General features: G+C 34.0%; 1 protein-coding gene across 2 annotated transcripts in view; it reads left to right on the top strand.

Annotated features, from left to right (window-relative positions):
* Positions 1–21853, top strand: part of LOC128550922 (uncharacterized) — a 95974-nt gene that overhangs the window by 31837 nt on the left and 42284 nt on the right. For both annotated transcript variants that reach the window (XM_053530988.1, XM_053530989.1), the window contains exon 8: positions 51–199. In XM_053530988.1, the coding sequence (XP_053386963.1) occupies positions 51–199 (149 nt within the window). The remainder of the gene's footprint in view (positions 1–50; positions 200–21853) is intronic.

Raw genomic sequence — 21853 nt, 5'->3', positions numbered from 1 at the left:
TACATCTCCTTTATATAAATTATCTTGTATATAAATTTAATATTCAACAGAGATTGAGCAAAGTAGTTCAGACAGCGAAAGTAATGATTCATTGACTCCAGACAGTAGCCAAACGTTAGACACTAAATTAGATTTCCCATACAAAGGAGATGTAGCGGGGCATCCTGCTGTTCAATCGTCCAAATATGACAAACGAAAGGTCAGTATAATTCACTTCTGTGACTTCTAGGCTCATATTTATCAAAGTTTTAGACGTTCACTTTAAAATGATAATTTTTCATTTGTTTTGTCATTGTTAAGCTAGCACAGATTATGATATCACATTATGTGAATGTGTTTTCTGCAGTTACAGATAGCAAAGTGATATGAACTAAAATAGACAATTTAAATGTTTGTCTTTTCGGACTTTATCACGCCCGCTTAGATCAATAGAAAGAGCGCAGATCTACGGATCGCGGGGTCGTAAATCCGATACCCGATAGAAAAGTATGTTCTCCATGAATATTTGATAAAATACAATATGTCTGAAATTATTCGTTCTCCATCACCTATTCTCGTTGGGAAGTGGGCAGTTACTTGCGGAGAACACGTTTGTACTCATGCATAATCCAGGAACCTTGGTTAGCCAAACTGCCCGCCATTACATATCTGATATACTGATGACTTTTACTTTAAACCCAAACAAACAAACAAACAAACAATCCTTTCGAGCTTAAAATATAATAAATACTGACTGTTTTTTAAATTTTTCTTTTTCATTTTGTCGTAAACCTTACCTAGACTTTATAGAGACAAAATTTCTGACAAATATTCCTGATGATCTAGTAGATAATCTGGCCTCTGTAATTCGACCAAGTGATCTACGCTTTGACCTCAGATGATTCAATTTTAAAGTTGACCTAGATATTAAAATGACAAACATTCTAATACAATTTTATAAAGATATACTTGAACATATGGCCTATAGATTGTTTACCAATGGTGTCTTGACAAAGTGACCAAGTTTAAGACAAGACTTCAGGTCATAAAGTTTCAAACTCACCTAAACGTCGTAGAGGCAAATATTCTGATAATATGTTATATAGATCATGTCTAGTGACCTAGTTTCTATCCTCGACTAACTCAAGTTGTCGGGAGAAAAACTGTTTATGAAACTTTTAATAACTTTTCGAATGTTAACAAAATACAAAATACAGTATAGACAATAAAAATGTTTAATTTTGAAAAAAGTCACGTCTTGGGTTTGTCAACTAAGCTAAAATGTATTTGTTCGAAATGTAAAGGTGAAAAGCTACATATATCTGCCTTTTAAAAGGTAAAGCCTGTCAACTTGACAGAAACTTTTGATATAGCACCTTGTCCCAAGCAAAAAATAGAGTTTCTGAAGGAAGCATAAAAGCGGAAATTAGGTTAGCGGACAATCTGTATTTGTGCTCTTGTGGTCCTTATTATATATGAAATATTTGCATCAGTCAATGTTTTCTGTTTACTAATGTTACTATGAAGTGTAAAATAAATATGTGGAAAACCACAGATCTCCCAACACGACATAAACAAAAATGTTGCAGGTTCGGTTTAATTGAGCCCGTTCATGGAAGATAGTAGAAATGCAAGCTACCGTCAACGCCCCCTAGCAGAACTCAACATTTACACTTAATATAAGTACCAGAAAATTTGACGTCCGCACTTTTATTCATACGGCGATGCACATGGAACCCTCAATGATGCACAGAATGTAATTCCAAGGAAAGCGGGGTATAGTACCCGTATAAAGATAAAGGCTTTTCCCTAAACGCAAAAACAATGGACAGTACAAAAACAAACTTGAATTTAAGGAGGGGATCGGTGTTTATGGAGCCTGCATATCACTGAAACTGACAAAAGAGAAACCTTAAAAGCAGGCAGCACATCCAAGGGGTGATTAAACAATACCCAAAGCTTTAAGAGCTGGAGTATTGGAACCACCCAAGCCGAAATGGTCAAGCAGAACAATTATAGACAGACAGACAGATGATTTTATTCAATCATGTAAACTATACAGGGCTTTTTATGCATATATACATATAAATATTGTCAACAAAAAGTCATGTAATGCGGGCAGTATTTAAAATGAGAAAACAGACGGAGGGTGAACAAATGGCATAATGTTTATAAGAAATATGTTCTTCTAAAAGTTTCTGAGTGTTTATTAATACATGAACTTGATCTTTAGGATGATGCATAGTAAATAATCAATCCTAAGATGAGCATTATTCTCTAACAATTTCAGTACGACGTCCAGTTTCAATAGCTAATGCATCTGATGACAACCTTAATTTTGATAAAACATATTTATATTTACGCGGCAACAAATCAAGATATCTTCAGTCGCGCTGAACGATCTGAAGCAAGAATATTAATTATTCTTAGAATCAAAATGATTATCAATGAAAGCAAAGTAATGAACAGTTTGAATACCTGTTTTAATTATAAGACAGCGTTGTCTGTTTCTAAAATTTTGGTCAATTGATTCAATAACTCGATCTTTTGTTTCAGTGTTCGTAGCTGGTTATCACAAGACTTAAGTAGTTTCATTAAGCCTTTTTACGTCTTAGGACTTCTTTTTGCTTTAATACAATGTCCACTGCGGCGTCTTGAATCATGCATTTCAGTGTGTGTACTTTGTTTTTGAAACACATTGAAGCAGCTCTGACAGGGTTTACCTCTTTAAAGGCAGATATATGTTGCTTTCCGACTTTATATATTGAACAAGCATATTTTATCTCAGACGTGATTTTATTTTCAAAATTAAAACTTTTTACTACGTTTACAATATTTCATTAGCATTTTAACAATACGTGCTACTTTTCTTCTGTCATACCAATGATGTAAACATGGATTTAAACACTTGAATAAGGTATCACTATTCATATATCCATGGGAGCCGTCCATCGTCCGTCATATTCGTCAACAATTTGACTGTTAAAACTTTTAGAGTACACACTTTTCTCCAAATCTGAATGGAACTTGGTCATATTGTTACCCTTGATAAAATCTTAGGAGAGTTTGTTATTGTAATCAAAAACTAGGTAACTAGGTCAGTTAAGTGTAAAACGTTTTCAAAATTCCAGATGCCACATTAAAGTTTTCAACCTTTGTCAAGCTTAAAGCTAGATTAGTCGAAGTTAAAAACTAGGTCACTAGATAAAAGCCAGATTCAAAAGTTTCTACATGCTCTTTTATAATATTGTATCTACAAAGTTGTCCGTTAGATATACTGTAGCACTGCGCTAGTTTACGTTTTGGTCGTTACTCGTGCGTTCCTCTTTGTGTACTTGTCCGGTTTGCATCCGTTCTTGTTCGGTGGACTTGATTCACGGCCGTACAATCACTTATATATTCAAAAAGCAGAAATGTACTAAAGTATGAACGTTAAGCAAGAATTCGTCAAAATATGAAGGTAAAGTTTGGATACATGCATAAAAAATAAATGTAACGCAGTATTATACCAAAACTTAAACGTAAAGCAAGAATGTATGAAGTATGAAAATAAATCAAGATTGTATGAAAAAATAGTACGTTGAACAAAATATATCGAACTATGAAGGAAATGCAGGAATATATAAGGTATGCAGGTAAAGCATGAATATAATTCTTATGATATGAAGGGTAAATACCAAACGACTGATTAATTATTTAATTACAACAGTTTGGGTTCAGGTCATAACACTGGTTTTATCTAATTATAGAATAGAGAATGGAACAGGATCAGGCATGACAAATTTAAGGAGTTTTTAACAATAACTCAAATCATACTTCTGATGGTGTGATGTTATTAACACTCTAACTCTTACCTTATTTAGTTCGAACTGAGGACATCTTTATCAATGTCATAGAAAACTTAAACGGTCATATAAATATGTAAATCTGACAAATGTACGGTATGGATTAATAAGAGGTCTACTGTACTAACCTTTGATTGGATCAAAACATGATTAAATGCGAGAAGATGCATTACAAACTAGAAATAAAAACAGGCTTGGAACTAGTTTATCCGTATCACTGATTTGCTTTTGGCTTAACAAAATTCCATTCTTCTTCATTCTCTCTTGAAAAGCTTCTACGAACAACTTGGCTGCATTTCCATTTGATCGATTAATAAGTAAACCAACGGTCGAGCTGATTCTGAAATCATAATAAAAATGCTTAAAAGTAGTAAACTTAATGCAATATGAATATTTAGTAATATTATTTTATTACAAAATATACTTTATTGGTATAAAAAAATAAAATGGTTCTTTAATCTTTAGGTATTCATCTTGAAACGTTACAACTGAAATGTATGTTTATCCTAAAAGTATGGCTTCGGCCTTTCTCATCACCGAGCAACATTGATCTTGTTAATGAGTAAAGTCTGCATGTAGTCTCTTAATGGAAAACATTTTGACTATCATATAATCTTATAGGCGACATGTAAAAATACGGAAATACCTTTTTACATTTGATTTATTTGCACGTCGTTGATTTTGGCTAATTCTGTGTCCTATATAAGGTCCCATTAATGTAAACGTTTGTTCTCGTATGTTTTTTTTCCTATAAAATAGTAAAATGAACCAACAAAAGTACTGCATGGTAACATTTGATTTCAGCATTCAAACGTTACTTTAAACCAACTTAGTTCAATGTAACATTTTGTCCGTCTTTGTATGAAAGCTAAGTTTTTACTTACTAAACTTCTGGTATTCTTGCCTAGCGCAGTTACTCAACCATACAGTGTTTCTATTGATAACCGTACTTTGGGACTTCAGATTTAACTCAAAGGGCAAGTTTAGTACTTGTTTATATATTCAAAACGACAACGTTACAATAGAACTCATTTCTTAAAATAGCCCGCCCGCTTAGCTCAGTAGGTAAGAGCGTTGGTCTACGGATCGAGGGGTCGCGAGTTCAATCTTCGGGCGGGGTGTATGTTCTCCGTGATTATTTGATAAACGACATTGTGTCTGAAATCATTAGTCCTCCACCTCTGATTCATGTGGGGAAGTTGACAGTTACTTGCGAAGAACAGGTTTGTACTGGTATAGAATCCAGGATCCCAAATTAAAACCCCAAAACAAACAAACAAAACATTTCTTAAAATACAAGACAATGTCCCTGTTTGAACTTTTACAATGAACATTTATACAATCATATATTCATTCTAAGTGCTAATATAATTACTTATCGCAACAGCATAATACTAACGTTTGCTTCTGCCTTCCTCTTCGTTTAATGAGTCCTAAAATAAATTCACAGTGCACGAATAAACAAACATGATTGAAAAACCAACACGAGTTTAAAAGGCGGCATGAAACAGCTTCGTTTTGTGAAATTATTATATAGAATCGTGTGTGTTATAATTTGACGGACAAACAATGATCTATAGGAAATGTATGTCCATATCATCTGTAAACACTTTGGTATTCCTCGCTTAAAAGTAACTGTTCTACTTTAGGAACTAATGCAACTTTAAAATAATGAAAGCATCTGCAGTACTGTAGTAGATTGTTTTTATTGATTTAGTATGCTTATATCAAAGACAATTTTGTATTCAGGTCTAATGCGACAAAACGTAAACGTTCTGTGAAACAGAAGCCACAGTGTTTGATATTACCTTTTGCTGAAGCTATTGATGATTTTAAAAGTTTCATAATTATATATGAACAAATAATTCCCGATTCATCTGTAATAAAATGACTCTGCAGCAAAAAAGAAAGGCATGCGATCAGAGAAAAGAAAACATTGGCTGTTACTGCCGCGAATCAATTAAGTTTTTCAGTTACCGTAGCTAAACGGAAAGGCACGTATTTAAAAAAAATGCTCCGGGTCGCATGAAACGTTCATTAACGACATATGTACTTGCGTTCTTTTTTATTCGATATTACCTTAACGTCTCTGATAATGGCTTGGACTTGCTTTCCTGGTACTTTGACGTCATCTGCATCGGATTCATTCTCTATTTTTTTCAGCTAAATTAAAAGTATAATTACATTTTAGAAGAAAATATCAGTTTCAAGCAATAAAAATGCGAACAGGTAAAAGTAAACTCCTATATTGTATAAAACTATAAATTGAGTATTGTTCACAAATTAAAGGCAGGCAAGTTAAAGTGAATGCATGCCTAGTTAAATTATATAAAACGATCTGTTATGATAGAAGAGGTGATACTTTGCCTGCCGTTATGTCGGGGATTCATGAGTTCAGTCCCGTTTGAGCAATGAAGCTGACCCGTAATATAAACTGAAAGGATGTAAAAAGTATGTGGGTAAAGCCACATTCCAACATTGACGCATCATCATAAATTATTACCCACAGCAGTGTATGAACCGCGCCAAGCAGAAATATGTCTTAACGTAATTTTGTGACATTTTTAGGTTTTCATTGATTATTATTCTGCACTTTTTACTGTTTATAAAAATGTAAACCTTTCTATAGGTATATTACGTGCATTTTTGAGCATTTCAGTCCAAAGACGTCATCTTGAATAAAAAATTACACAATTAACGTCAAGAAAACGTTAACAAAAATGTCAAACAATTAAAAAGAAGTATTGGATTTATATGTTTATCTACTGTATTATAGTGATTTTACAACGGTCATTTAATATCATATGTAAAGACAAACACTTTCTCTAAAATATAAGTATTTATTTTTATACAAATATTTGTTGTCATGGAAACGACTGACTTGCGAATAGAATTATGCGGTTTTCAAGACATTTTAAGTACTTTTTACACCGGTAAACTTACAACATTACAGTTTTAAATATTTTTTCCACTTTTACAAAAATATCCTACGAAATTTCACTTATTACAAATTTATGATTAAAAGAAAAGTAGTTTTCTATGTAAACTTAGTAACATGAGTAGCATACAACGGTAGTGAAAAGGAATTATTTACATAAAATTTAAAGCAACATATAGAAATCAGATTCAAAACATTTTTGTTTAGAACAATAAATCATTAAATGCCGTCCCTTATAACAAGCAACATATCTGAAATAGCACACATATTTATCCGTTCCCATAGTAACAGCAGTGAAAGAAGTCCGTCATCCGGTATTTCAGTATGTACTTCAATTTTCCAGTTTACACTGTTTATTACCATGACGATATATAACCAAATTAAAAATCTCATTTTTACACATTTGTAAACACTTTGTTCACGAGACGACAAACGTCTAGCGTTAAAAAGCTCCCATTTAAAGACATTGCTTTTCACATGTCCACTATTCTTGAGCTGGTACTGCACAGAATTCTTCCTGAAACTGAAGACTCACAAGCGGGCGAACCTGGCTGTAAAGGTAGCGCTGTCGCTCTCGGCTAAGTCCAGCTGGCATTATTTCTTGGGGAATGTCATATGAATCCATAGCAAGAAGGTTTGTTTTACAGACGACAAACCTTGTCTCCTCTGTGTCAACCGCAGACATCTTCATAAATACGGCTCCGGGGTCTGTTGAAGTGAACCGGAAGTAGTGGTACTTGGATATATTCGGAACTTTTTTATATCTGTCGCCGAAGAAAGCCTTCCACTGCCTCCATTTCCATGTATCCCTGCCATACACAACTGAGACGTTGCTACAGGATGACAGATCAACAACATCCGCTACGTGTTGAAGCGTATCGACATCCTCCCTACGATACCTCTGTTTAATTCTGCCAAAACCGGCGTCAATCAAACGTCTGAAAATTGCGACAGTTAATCATTCAGTTACTGCTTTAATCTTTAAACATATCATACATACATCATAAAATGTATCATTATAAACCAACAGGCCGTTTAGGGTATGTACAACGGATCAAGCTAATAAGGTAACAAGGATAATCCCAAAATGTATATTTATAATGAATAAAATTCTTTTGTAAATACATTTAGATAACCGTCTTTTTAAACTTAAATATTATTTCTTTGTTAAAATCTGTTTATGAATTCCTATGCACTATTAAAGAATATCACCCTAAGTATAAAGGAATGTCACTTTGACTAAGTTTTTAGGTAATCTGTAAATTGTACTACCTAGTATGGCCAGGTAACTGCATCATATATTTGATATTATCTTGTCTGTTCGTCATAGTTCTCCATGAAAGGTAGGCAATCACGTAGCGGCTTTTTATTTTGACCTGAAATACAATTTTCACAATTATTATCCACATCAAATCAATCATCACCCGCATTATCAAATCATCAAAATCATCATTATCATCATCATCATGATTATGATCATCATCACCATTATCATCAACATTATCATTATGATCATCATCATTATAATCTCATCAGTATGACTTATATAACATTATGAATAATTATCATTATAACTATTTTTATCATTATTATCATTTGCATTGTTCCATTCATAACCATTGTTTATTTAACTCGTAACTGCCAGTTAATTTATGCTTTAACCTAATACCTACACAAAAAAGAAAAAGGTTACTTTTACTATTAGCGGTCAGAGAATGAGAAACAATTACAATTTCCAAATTTATAATATTTCAATGAAACGGGTGTCCTGTTTTCGATTTTTTTTTAATATCTGAACAGTAATAGACACGTACCAAAACAGTTATCAGCATGTATTGTGCAATCTCCTCCTTGGTGACAAAACGTACCAAAGGCGTGGTTCAACATGGAGATCATAGAATCGGGTCCATGTGCCAATTGTCCGTCTACACCTTGAAAATGAAATGGAAACTTTTAATGCAAAGTTATATTATAACTATTATATTTATCATATTTAAAACAAGCTGTAACAAATTTACAATATGTCTATGATGTTAACATCAATATGAAACGCATGCGCAGGACCTAGTCATCACGAGCATATATACTAGTAACTTGTAATGAGCCTGCCCGGTTCGTCTGGTAGGAAGAATAAAATACTTTTAACAACCACACAGATAAAGGACTCAAATCCCGAACAAAGCATATATTTTTTGCCTGATTTTTTAATTGCATGCATTACACTTAAAAGTAACCGTTTGTTTGGAAGTTTTCAGTTACATGCGGAGAAGTGAGAAATACTTATCAATTACGAAACATGGATTACGTTTTATTAACAAACAAAACAAATGTTACTAGTACTTAATCATGTTAATTTGAACTTACACACCTATTGTCTGGTCTTCATCTATTAAATAGTTGTACTGGCGATATCCATCTATTCTGAAGCCAAACATCTGCACCTTGCGTGGCTGTATGAAGACGGTAGGTCCTTTCTCTCTTGCGTGATGAGGTAAGTTCACATATTGACTAAAATCAAATGTATAATGGACCTTGCTGTGATCTTGTGAGCTACCTCGGAAAAGAGCCGTAGATTCTTGTAAACATTGCTGATACACCTCTCGCTCTGCACGTGCAGACAAAACATGCTGGTGATAACTAGCAGTGGCGTCTAGTTTGTCATCTTCACTTCTAGCCATAGATATGGTATCGCGAAAGTCCTCACATGTCTTGCATACATCGTCTCGCGGATTCATGATTTTTATATGAGGGACACACTGATTCCATACATTTTTAAATGTTGACTTTCCAACGTGAGCCTTACCACTTTCTACACAAGCTTCCATATATTCTTGATGAATCATGATCTTAGTTTTTGATGCGGGTAGATAAATGGGCGGTGTATCATCTCGGCCTCTTGGTGGTGATGGCTGTGGAAGTCCCTCTTCGATTGCATAGTTTATTAAGTACTGCACTGCATCTTTGATGACGTCAGAGGAAAATGCATTTGATGGTCTTCTTCCTACTAGACCATAAACCCGCGGTCCTACACCCTTTGTGGAAATGTGTTTCTGAATACGCTTCGCAGTGCTTTTCCCCATGTCATATATCAAACAAAATGCTTTCTGGCAAACCGTTTTTCCTTGGAAATTGTATTCAAAGCGCACTCGCTGTCGTTCTCCCTCCTTGCACCGGTCAGTACCAAGTTTTTCACGCAAGTTTCCCATGACAAATAACTCTTTATTGTCTTTTGACATCTCTCTCATTCTAAGAATATTGTCTAGAACAACTCCTGCTGTAACACCTTTGAAACAACAAAGTTTACAGCCACACCCCTCTTGAAGTTGATGTTTGATAGTTGCGAGATCTCTTTGGGGATCATCTTCGTCAAACTCATCTGTTTGGTTTAGATGTGTATCATCGTTGTGTTCATCGCCAGCTGTATCGGTTTGAACACTAGCTGCCATGAAGTTTTCCACCAGGTTTTCCATGGACATTTCATCATCAGCATCATCTTAAAGTAATCATGGAAAATAGAATGTTAAAGCTTACCTATATCTTAGTGATGTAATTTCATAACAGAAAAATATCGGAGATAATTAAGACGTTTATTTTAATTCTTTCTTCTAAATATATCATTTTCATCTAAGTAAGATTTAATTTATTGGTATTATTAGCTAAGGTAAATACTGATGATGATCATGATGCACACAAAAGCGCGCACATACATAGTGTGTATGTATATAGAGCTATAAAGAAAATTTATAAAAACATTGTTTAAGTGAACTTTAAAAACGTATGTGTCGTTATTATAACCTGCATCTTAGCTATGCATAAAAACATTTAAAAAGTCAATAATAGTTTAATAGTCACTGCCATTTGTAGTTCCAGCTTCTGCAAGTTCCTGTGTACATTGGCTATTTGATGTACTAGATTTACTTCCCAATCCAAACACTTCAAGTAAATCTTCTAAATCCTGAATGGAGAAAAAATGAATGGAATGTGTGGAGGTTGAATAATAAGTAAAATGAATAGTTAAAAAAAAAAAAAAAAAAAAAAAAGAAAAAAAAAAAATACGTGAGACAGATTCGTACGCGACTCTTAAGATTGCAAATCGGATGCGCTAGCGCTGCGCCATTCCGCCCAAGACAATTTTACTGGTTGCATTTATTGTATAAATAATTACCCCTTTGAAACTAACACATACCATCTTTAAAAATTGTACAATGATGTCATCGGCGGAGATATTTTTACATATATGTTTATGTACAAAAAGAAATGTGATGTAGCCGACAGTGCAAGCTTCTTCACTTAAATAAATAATAAAAATTGGACAAAATAGATCTAAATCTACAAACATTGCCAGAAACATTCGCATACAATTGAATCGAAAATTGCAATACTGTAGGGCTTATCTTGATTAATAATTTACGAGAACAAATGTCGTTTCAAAATTGTTACATGTAGATCTAGATTCTGTTTCATTATTTCATTCAATGCAAATATAGCTTGATGACATCACAACAATCGATTCGACAGTGACGACACACTTGACCTTCACCACTTTTTATAGCACGGGATTTCTCATATTTTCATAATAAAACTGCTTATAATACTGAATAAATTTTCAAATATATGTTACAACATTATCAACATGTAATATTATAGACTGAAACATACCTCAAACGTATCCATGTCAAATATTAAATTGTAAACATGGCAAAGCATGGGCGTCGCCATTTTGAAATCGCACCTGCAACTTGTGACGTCGTTTCTCGATTTCGTCATAATGTACGTTAAGACATATTTCTGCTTGGCGCGGTTCGTATGTATACAAACAAAGGAACACGGATAGAATTGAAGTAGTCATAGGCAAAACAACACGTGTAAGCCTCAACAAGTTAAAGGTGTATAAAACCCTCTCTTAGTTCCTGTCACAGTGCAGTGTAACATTTACATATCTATACTAGGTTAATCCTTTGCAAATATCATAGTAACTGAAAGCATGGTATGTTAACCGTGAAAATACACGTGTAAATTTATAAAATTTACGGTTGGGTGTTCAAAGAGCGCTAACCTAATGATCATTCAAATGACTATTTCATATATGCTTGAGGGCTAAGATGGAAAAGAAAAGAAAAAATACATCATAAAAGAGCCGTAGAACCTAAGCGGTAAATGTTATAACAAATGGCAAAAATCCTATGAAACATGACAAGCAAAGAGTTCTTTTATTACCAAGCAGAAACAATTATCAATCTAATCTGAGTTTGATCTCTAGCTAAATGACTCCAAAACAATAGGGGCCATCTTATGACAATACAAATCGACCTATGAAGTTAGGCGACTCTAAGCAAAAACACTCTTTAGTTATTGAGCTGTAACCGTTTTCAGTCTCGAGGTCACTGTGACCTTGACCTTTCACATACTCATCCACGTAACAAAAAGAAATAGCTGCTGACTACAAGTAGTCGCTTTATGAAATTTGATGACTGTAGCTCAAACCTGTTTTTAGACATTTTCGGTCTCAAAGTTTCTGTGACCTTGAGCTATGTCATACTAACCCCCAATCGACAGGGTCATCTACAGACCAAAAGGCAATCATCGCATAAAGCTTGGTCATTGTTAGATAAAGTATTCTTTACGAGTACTGTAGTTATTGATCGGAAACCTAATGGCCTAACGACCGAACAATAGACCGGCAGACAAACCGACCGACAAGCAATCATTATGTCATTGACCAAAACAGTAAACTGCCTCTTTTTCTGCAAAAAAAAATATTATTCTTGAAAGAGATCCTTCGGAAACATAGAATGCAACTAAGCAACATAATATTAGACTCTCATGCTCCCTGGCACAGGCTTAAGCGGAATTTAATTACAGTAAAAATGAGTGTATTCCATGAACCCAAAGGACCAGAAGATATAAAAAACTTTGAATACGAAAAAATACTATAGTACGTGGGGACTTTTTGAAATAACAAGAATGAAATGACTGATCATGTTACGAATTTGGAAAACTTTTGCTGTATCATGAATATTTTGAATGAATATCTTTAACGTATTTGAAAATTTAAAATGACACTATTTTCTATTCAAATTAGACAACAATTGTTACTCAATCTTACCTCACTGCAAACCTTTCCTAAAGCACAACGTTCTAGGGTATCAATGTTCTCTTCATGGGCGGCAACCTGTAACAGCTGTTATAGTATTTCATAGAAATAGCGAAGTTTAATTTCTCAAGTTCGATTTTATTATGAATTTGAAGTCATGAAAATATAACTTGCTCTTTGTCCCGAAGTATACTTAAACACAAACATTGAAAACGTGAAAGAAAATCAGAACTGTAGAAGCACATATATAATGATACAAATTTTATTTGTGATAAAATATATAGATAATACGAACTATGTCTCTTGCAAAAACAAAAATGAACGATATTTCTTTAAAGTGGCATTATGCGCATCTTACAGCATGTAGTGTGTTTTTGGTGAATGTTTTATAAAAGCAAGTTTTCGGTTGCTGTGCATTTAAATGTGTTTAAGTAACAATTATGCCGCATAAGTATTTGAAAGTGATGCTTTAGAAATGAAGAAATCGGACTTATAAAAAATAGTTCATTTCTTCAGTTGTGTACGCAATGATCTCCCTTACCTATAAGTAGAGATTTCTGAGGTTGAAGGGAAGCAACTCATGCAAGCAGTTTGACTTTTCTTAAAAAGACTGCCCCAGTCAAAATAAGAAAAGTCATATTTAAAAAGTTATTATTTCGTAATGGTAACAGGAAGAGTTTGGTATACTGGGTTAAAAACTATAATTTCCTCCACCCTTTTTACACACATATCTATTTGTGCTGTATTTTTACTTGAAAAATGCGTATAATTCCACTTTAAGATGTATTCAGGAATTAAATTAGTTTGAAGCTTTAATTAGAAAATTGTTAGTGTAAATATTGATAAAAAGAAGTGAACTTATACACGTTACAGCTTGCCAAGGTAAGATTAGTTCATGCAGTTTGATAACGACTTACACAAAATAAATTTTTACCCTCCATACCTAAACGAAAACAAAAATGTCCTTTTTTTTGTAAAAAAAGAAATATTTTTTTTCTTTAAATTAACAAACATACAACACATGCGATAATTTTGGACACAATTACATTATGACTTATCGCACTGGCAGTGTTACCCAATTATTAAAGTATTATTAATAGCAATCGGTTTGAATTTAGAAAACAAAGTTAATTTGAACATTGTAATTGAAAGTGGACAACTACAATGCAAATATTTTTAACAAATAGCAAACCTAGGTTTCGATACAATAACCTTGGCAATTTATTGTTGTTTTCAGTCCTGCGAGTTGAGAGAAGTGGGACCAATACTAGACTCGAAATCATTACAGTCTAATACTTAACTTACTTATCAATCCAAACTCAAGATCATGCCCCGCTAACCTTATATTTTTTTCCAAATGTGCCGCCACCTATATGGATTTTTAGATTTTGTAATAGTTTAGCGTCATCTGAATAGCACTTTTACGTTAGTTGCATTCTATAGCCCTAAAGGATTATAGATTTTATTATCGAAGATCAACTTTGTATAAAAAGCGGATGAAAAATATAATTTAATATGCTTGAAATACGAAACTCAAATAATACATTCTAGTCCTTTTCCATTAGTAGTTTGTTTGAACGTGTACAATTTGTCATTAAAATATGTTTATCAAATGTAAGTGATTGCTTGTAAGAAATGTTATAGATGTTTCGAACTATAAAATATCATAAAAAAGAGGACAAATATTATAAACAGAATTCACAGAAGCTCAAAAATGTACGGTGGTATGTTTAGGACATATGTTATTTTTTTTAAGATTAAATTATCTCGTGCGCACGACATCTTATCTTGAGCGATCAACATCTTATCTCGTGCGCACGACATCTTATCTCGAGCGATCAACATATTATCTCGTGCGCACAACATCTTATCTCGAGCGATCAACATATTATCTTGAACGATCAACATCTTATCTTGAGCGATCAACATCTTATCTTGAGCGATCAACATCTTATCTCGTGCGCACGACATCTTATCTCGAGCGATCAACATATCATCTTGAGCGATCAACATATTATCTTGAGCGATCAATATCTTATCTTGAGCGATCAACATATTATCTTGAGCGATCAACATCTTATCTCGAGCGATCAACATATTATCTTGAGCGATCAGCATCTTATCTCGAGCGAACAACATCTTATTTCGTGCGCACGACATCTTTTCTTGAGCGGTCAACATCTTATCTCGAGCGATCAACATATTATCTTAAGCGATCAACATCTTATATCGAGCGATCAACATATTATCTTGAGCGATTAACATATTATCTTGAGCGATTAACATCTTATCTTGAGCGATCAACATCTTATATCGAGCGATCAACATATTATCTTGAGCGATCAACATATTATCTTGAGCGATCAACATCTTATCTCGAGCGATCAACATCTTATTTCGTGCGCAAGACATCTTATCTTGAACGATCAACATCTTATCTCGAGCGATCAACATATTATCATGAGCGATCAACATCTTATCTCGAGCGATCAACATATTATCTTGAGCGATCAACATCTTATCTCGAGCGATCAACATATTATCTTGAGCGATCAACATCTTATCTTGTGCGATCAACATATTATCTTGAGCGATCAACATCTTATCTTGTGCGATTAACATCTTATCTCGAGCGCACGACAACTTATTTATATATATTAAGGCCCTTTGTGTGTGCATTTAGGTCATCAGTAAAACATACGGACAAGTTGTTTATTAGGATCCCGCCTATTCCGCTGTTATCTAAACTTCCCACAAGTACATGTACAAGTTTATCACATCAATTGGGAAAGCAATGCATATAATTGGTCATCCTATCTTCAAAATCAAATGAACATAACCAATGTGGCATACTGCATGTTAGAACAGCAACAAATTTCAGTTCGACTGATAAATTCGCGCAGAAAAGTTGCATGTATGAATTAAGGGAAAACATAGAAAATCGTTTAATATATGGGCGAAGTATGGAAGCCCTGAAGGGACAATTGATTTCGTACTTCCCACTTCTGACTTCTAACTTTTGCACTTCTCATTATGTTGATCGCTCGAGATAAGATGTTGATCGCTCAAGATAAGATGTCGTGCGCACGAAATAAGATGTTGATCGCTCAAGATAATATGTTGATTGCTCAAGATAAGATGTCGTGCGCACGAGATAAGATGTTGATCGCTCAAGATAATATGTTGATCGCTCAAGATAATATGTTGATCGCTCGAGATAAGATGTTGATCAATCAAGATAAGATGTCGTGCGCACGAAATTAGATGTTGATCGCTCGAGATAATATGTTGATCGCTCGAGATAAGATGTTGATCGCTCAAGATAATATGTTAATCGCTCAAGATAATATGTTGATCGCTCGAGATAAGATGTTGATCACTCAAAATAAGATGTCGCGCGCACGAGATAAGATGTTGATCGCTCAAGATAAGATGTTGATCGCTCGAGATAATATGTTGATCGCTCGAGATAAGATGTTGATCGCTCAAGATAAGATGTCGTGCGCACGAGATAAGATGTTGATCGCTCAAGGTAATTTAATCCTAAAAAAATAATTGCATGTCCTAAACATACCACCATAAAAATGTCATCCTCGGTAAAAAATAAAAAAATAGTTGACTCTTATCCTAAACCACAATAAGGAATGGTACGGTGATGGTTTTTAAAGTCTTGATGAATCGACATTGACTTTGTGTATTGTGGCGTTTACTCAATTTTAGTTAGAAATTTACACAAATAACCAGATTTAAGCTGTCGTTTATTGTCAGCCGAGGCCAAAGCTATTGATTTAGCACTAAACTTTATATAAAAAAAGTAAAGAATAGTGATCCGCTTTCTGTTTTACAGTCAATTTATAACCGAAATATGGGGAGCGGTAGTCTAGTGGATAAGGACTCGGCCGCTCAATCCAGAAGTCGTGGGTTCGAGCCCCACTGGGGTCACGTCCATGACTTCTCATATGACACCAGTACTGGTTTTTCAGGAAGCGGACTCGAGAGTGGTTCAAGCTTGAAACTTTCATCACAACCGAGCTAAAACAAATTTGTATAAAATAGGGCAGATAGGAATATATAAAAAATCTAACAGTTCATATGTTTGTTTACATCTTGCAATATTATTATGTTTGCAGCTGATATTTTAACACACACGTATATAAATTTTTACAGAACTGATTTTAGATATGTTACTAAGGGTAATAACTCATGTGCTGTTTCTAAAATCAGACTGAATGTTGATGGGCGGCATTTCCCTGTAGTGGCGAATATTTATAAGAAGTTTTAAATATCATGCTTAACTTCATTTACCCGAGGAGTAATGTATCGGGCGTCATGCGGCAATTTGACATGATATCTGGCGTCATAACGATCTCTTACCGGTCCGCGCGTCGAACATTGTTTATCGCAGAATATACAGAGCTTGGTTTTATTCATTGTTAAACTTGAAATCAAATCGGGCAATATTAGAATATTCTACTGAAGCAACGTCAATCAAACGTCACTTTTTACTGACGGATATATTTAATAAATCATTTAGTAGAAAACTAACAGGATGGTAAAGTACTTATTCTTTTAATTTTCTATCAGTCGTTAGTTAAAAATATCGAGCCGTATTTCCGTTAATTAAACGTGTGTGAACTTTTTAGAATGAAATTGAGGATGTCGTTTTTCTTTTATTTTTCCATTATTTTGAAAATAAATGTGACAAATATTAACTAGCGCCGTAGACCTTTATATAATTCATATCATATTACTGTAAATTAAAATTAAACAAATGAGAGAAAAAAACTGATTTTTATCTCTTTTTAACGTGGCGCCAGAAAAAGAAGTACATGTTTGCGGCGTCGCAGCTAGAAGCTTCACTTAAAACCAAGAAAACAGTTTACAATCATGCCAGCGGGAACTTCTACAGTAACATGATAACAAAATCATTCGCAGGTTGCTTAAAAGTACAAAGTGCTGTTCCCCCTTATTACCTCTAAATTGAACCTATCAGAAAAAATCTAAGAGGACTATGATAAATTGTTAAACAGCAAACATACTTCTATTTTTGTACACAATACATTATATTTTATCTTATAGTGGTATGGCGTGATACAACGATGATACGATGGTGAAAACGCTATGGCACGATAATAAAATCCTGATGTTGCGATGGTGCGATACCGAAATGCTGATGTAATATCGCGTTTTTACCATCGTACCATCGTGTTTTCACCATCTTGCCATCGCGTTTTCACCATCGTGGCATCGCGTTTTCACCATCGTACCATCGCGTTATCACTATCATACCATCGCGTTTTAACCATTGTGCCATCGCGTTATCACCATCGTACTATCGCGTTTTCACCATCGTACCATTGCGTTTTCACCATCGTATCATCGCCTTCCGGTTAGAAACGCTTAGTTCTGTACACTTGAATTTTTGTCAGCAATAGATGGATGTTTCTCAATGTATTTTGAAAATTTACCATTTAGATTCTGCTGTTTTGTTTTACAAAATGTTTTACAAAATCTTCAATGCTCAGCTCATGAAACTTCAATGCCTCGTCCTTTGTATTTCCTGTATGCATGAAAGTAAATAAAAAGCTGGATGAAATAGTCAAATGATATTATTCAACCTCAGGAGGTAGAAGGAACATACATAGTGCAATGTGAAAATAAGATTTATAAAGGCTGTATTACCGACACATATACTGTACCACTGCGCATGGCCTTCAGAAGGCGATGGTAGGATGGTGAAAACACAATGACACGATGGTAAAAACGCGATGGTACGATGGTGAAAACGCGATGGTACGATGGTGATAATGCGAACGTACGATGATGAAAACATGATGACAAAATTGTGAAATTGCGATGGTGCGATGATTAAAACGCACTTAATTAAAATAGTACATGCACGATGATGCTACGGTGAAAACGTGATGGTGCGGTCGTGAAAACGCGATATTACATGTACAATGAAACGATGGTGAAAACGTGATGGTACAGTCGTGAAAACGCGATATTAAATTGACATTTCAACATGCATAGCAAAGCATCATCGCGATTTCATCATCGTGTCATTGCATTTTCACCATCGTACCATCGTATGCTTCATCATCGTGCCATCGCACCATCTCGTTTTCGTCATCTTACCATCGTATGTCACGGTTTAGGATACAATAAACAAACGAAACACCGTAATAAGCTTTGACCTAGCTATTTATATGAATTGATCAGCTGATTAGCTTATGTTTAGAAATAGAAAATTAAAGATAAATTCTATTCTGTTCCAAATATTCTATAACTGCGATAATATTACACATAGTTGTTTGATGAATGTCTAAATGAAAATATTGAGAGAGTGATAAGTACAATTTATTCCTTAAAAATAAAAACGTTTTAAGAGAGAATATATTTTTTCTATATAAAAAAAATATTTTTTAATAATCAAATAGGAATATACTAGTAGTTAGGGGTGTCATCTGATTAAGTGCCATCCGTTTTCACAACTCATTCAATATCTATGAAATTTAGGAAGTGGGATGGGGGCTGGATGTGGGTAATTGGGTAGTACTAGATGTTTCCGATCGAGATGGATAATTTAATTACTTAGAAACTGTTAAACAGACAATATATTTTATATTCTTAGGAGTTTGGGTCAGCATATCTATTCACGTTCAATTCATGTTCAAGTCCAGTCTTGGTTCTGTAAACGGTATGTCATGATATACAAATAAAAGTATACATGTATGCATACATGAAACAACTGGGTTGTAAGTCACCTAGTAAAGAAGGTTTCAAATGAACTACCTTGAAGGCGCTGTGTACAAAATTCAAACTATGATTTACACTAAATTTGAAATTAGAATTAAGGGCAACTTATTCAAATGGCCCACAAAAGTAAACGTATGTCAAAAAGAAGTACAATACTGGTTGCGGTCGTTTAATTTTTAAATATAAATATCCTCGGTTGAAACGACTATATTGATAATTTACATGAAACGAATACAAAACAAAAATAAAGGTATAACAAGTCAAATAGATTCGCATGTTTTAAAACAGATTTTGAATTTTACACATATAAAAAACGAAGTTTAGCAACGTAGATTCCTTTTACCATGATGACTTACATTCTAAACACTGAAAAACACTAATATACAATTACTTCGTTTAAGAAGCAAACAGAAAGTTAGTCCAGGACTACCTATAATGGTGTATTCTCAGTGCGGATGACTAAATCTGTGTGCTCCAGCCCCTAACAACCCCAACTCCTCCAATACCCGTGTACACAATTGGAGCAACTTGGGGTCTAAGTGCTAGATTCTCTCGCTCGTACTGGCACTTACAAATATACACACTTAACAATCACTTTGCTTTGAAAAAGAATACCGCAAATGGTACAAGATATGGATGCCGAGATATTAATTAAACCTCTAGCTTCCTTAGCTCCTTAACTATGTCTGATAAGCAGATAATACTGATTTGTTTTAACATTCGTTAAAATTATCTTATTTATTTGCAAACACAAATAATATGACGTTTAGCGACGCAGTAGCCATACTTATAATTTACTTCTCATCATTTACTTAAGAAATGACATGTGGAAAACCATTGATAATTCTATAAAAAAACAAATCTGAATTCACGCTGATATATTATTTTGTGACATACAGACGCCGAGAAAGATTTCAACTATATTTGATCAACCTTTTTAAAGAAGGCTCAGAACCGAAATGATGTGACAAAATGGTGTATATTTGCCGTATCTTAGCACCTTCAAAATACAGTTACGAGTTGACTTGACGCAGACCTTCTATATTTTGGCAAAACAAGCGCCATGATATACTGCTTCCATATATCATCTAATCGAGATAATATACAGCAGGACCATGTTTTAACATATATCAAAAATACGAATCAGTTATACGCTGCGCCTCGTGGTTTTCTGACTCAACGATATTATTTCGATATGTTTCAACACAACATTTTTAATTAAAATGTCATATTAACTGTGCATACGAATGTTCGTCTATTATGGTAGATTAATTTTGCAGTCTACAAATACTTTTATATGATATGTATTATAGCAGCTGAATAAATTTATATCAAATATACATTTGATAGATTGGAGAGATAAATATTTCTAGTATATTCTTTTTCTCTTTTTCTGTTACGCCACAATATTCCTGCTACTGTGAGAAAACCAAAAACGAAGATGTACTTGTAATCAACTATACACAGCCGGATAAAATTTTCATGCATTCCACTAAACATTTTACAACTCTTGCCTTTCTTGTAGATTTTGAAGTATTTGTCTGGATTTCAAAGAATTTACTGGTATTTCCTGGCGATGACTTTTTAGTACTAAGCAAAGTAATGAGTTATCTCACTAGTGACCTGGTCAATCGTAACTGACGTTTAGATTGGTCTCAGTTGCAGAATGCATGAAGAAGAAAGCAAAGGTGGTAAAACCGGATCGATTGTTATCAAACATTTTTAAACGTTGTAAATAAAGTGCAGAAAACAAAATAGCCTGGCTCCCTGACTGTTTTATAAATACTGGAAACATTTTATAAGAAAATTTTAAGCCTCCAAAATAGCGCAATTTTATCTGATGGCTGAACCATACCTTTGTTTGGAGCCGGGGCAATAAAATGTCAATGTAGAAACAACTGGAGTTACTTCCCTCTTCATGAAGAAAACTGATATGTGTATATAAGAATAAACATAGTGACGGAAGTTAGTCTAAGAACAAATTATGAAGTTAAATTTTGATGTTCGACATGTTTTGATAATTGAAAGAGATGGGTTTTTGTGGGTCATTACACATAGTAACATGATGAAATTATAGTATTTTGTTATCGTTAGTGCCCTGTTTCATTCATACCGCAGATTGCAACCGAATATATATATATATAAACCACATGAAGTAATAGAAACAGAAACCAAATTATTTGTATTACTATGCCTTAATTTTATTCATTTAATATATTTAATAGTATATGTATCAAT

The sequence above is a fragment of the Mercenaria mercenaria genome, chromosome 19 (assembly GCF_021730395.1).
Source record: "Mercenaria mercenaria strain notata chromosome 19, MADL_Memer_1, whole genome shotgun sequence".
In the NCBI taxonomy this organism is placed as follows: domain Eukaryota; kingdom Metazoa; phylum Mollusca; class Bivalvia; order Venerida; family Veneridae; genus Mercenaria; species Mercenaria mercenaria.
The sequence above is the reverse complement of the archived record's forward strand: the minus strand, read 5'-3'. Positions and strand labels throughout refer to the sequence as shown.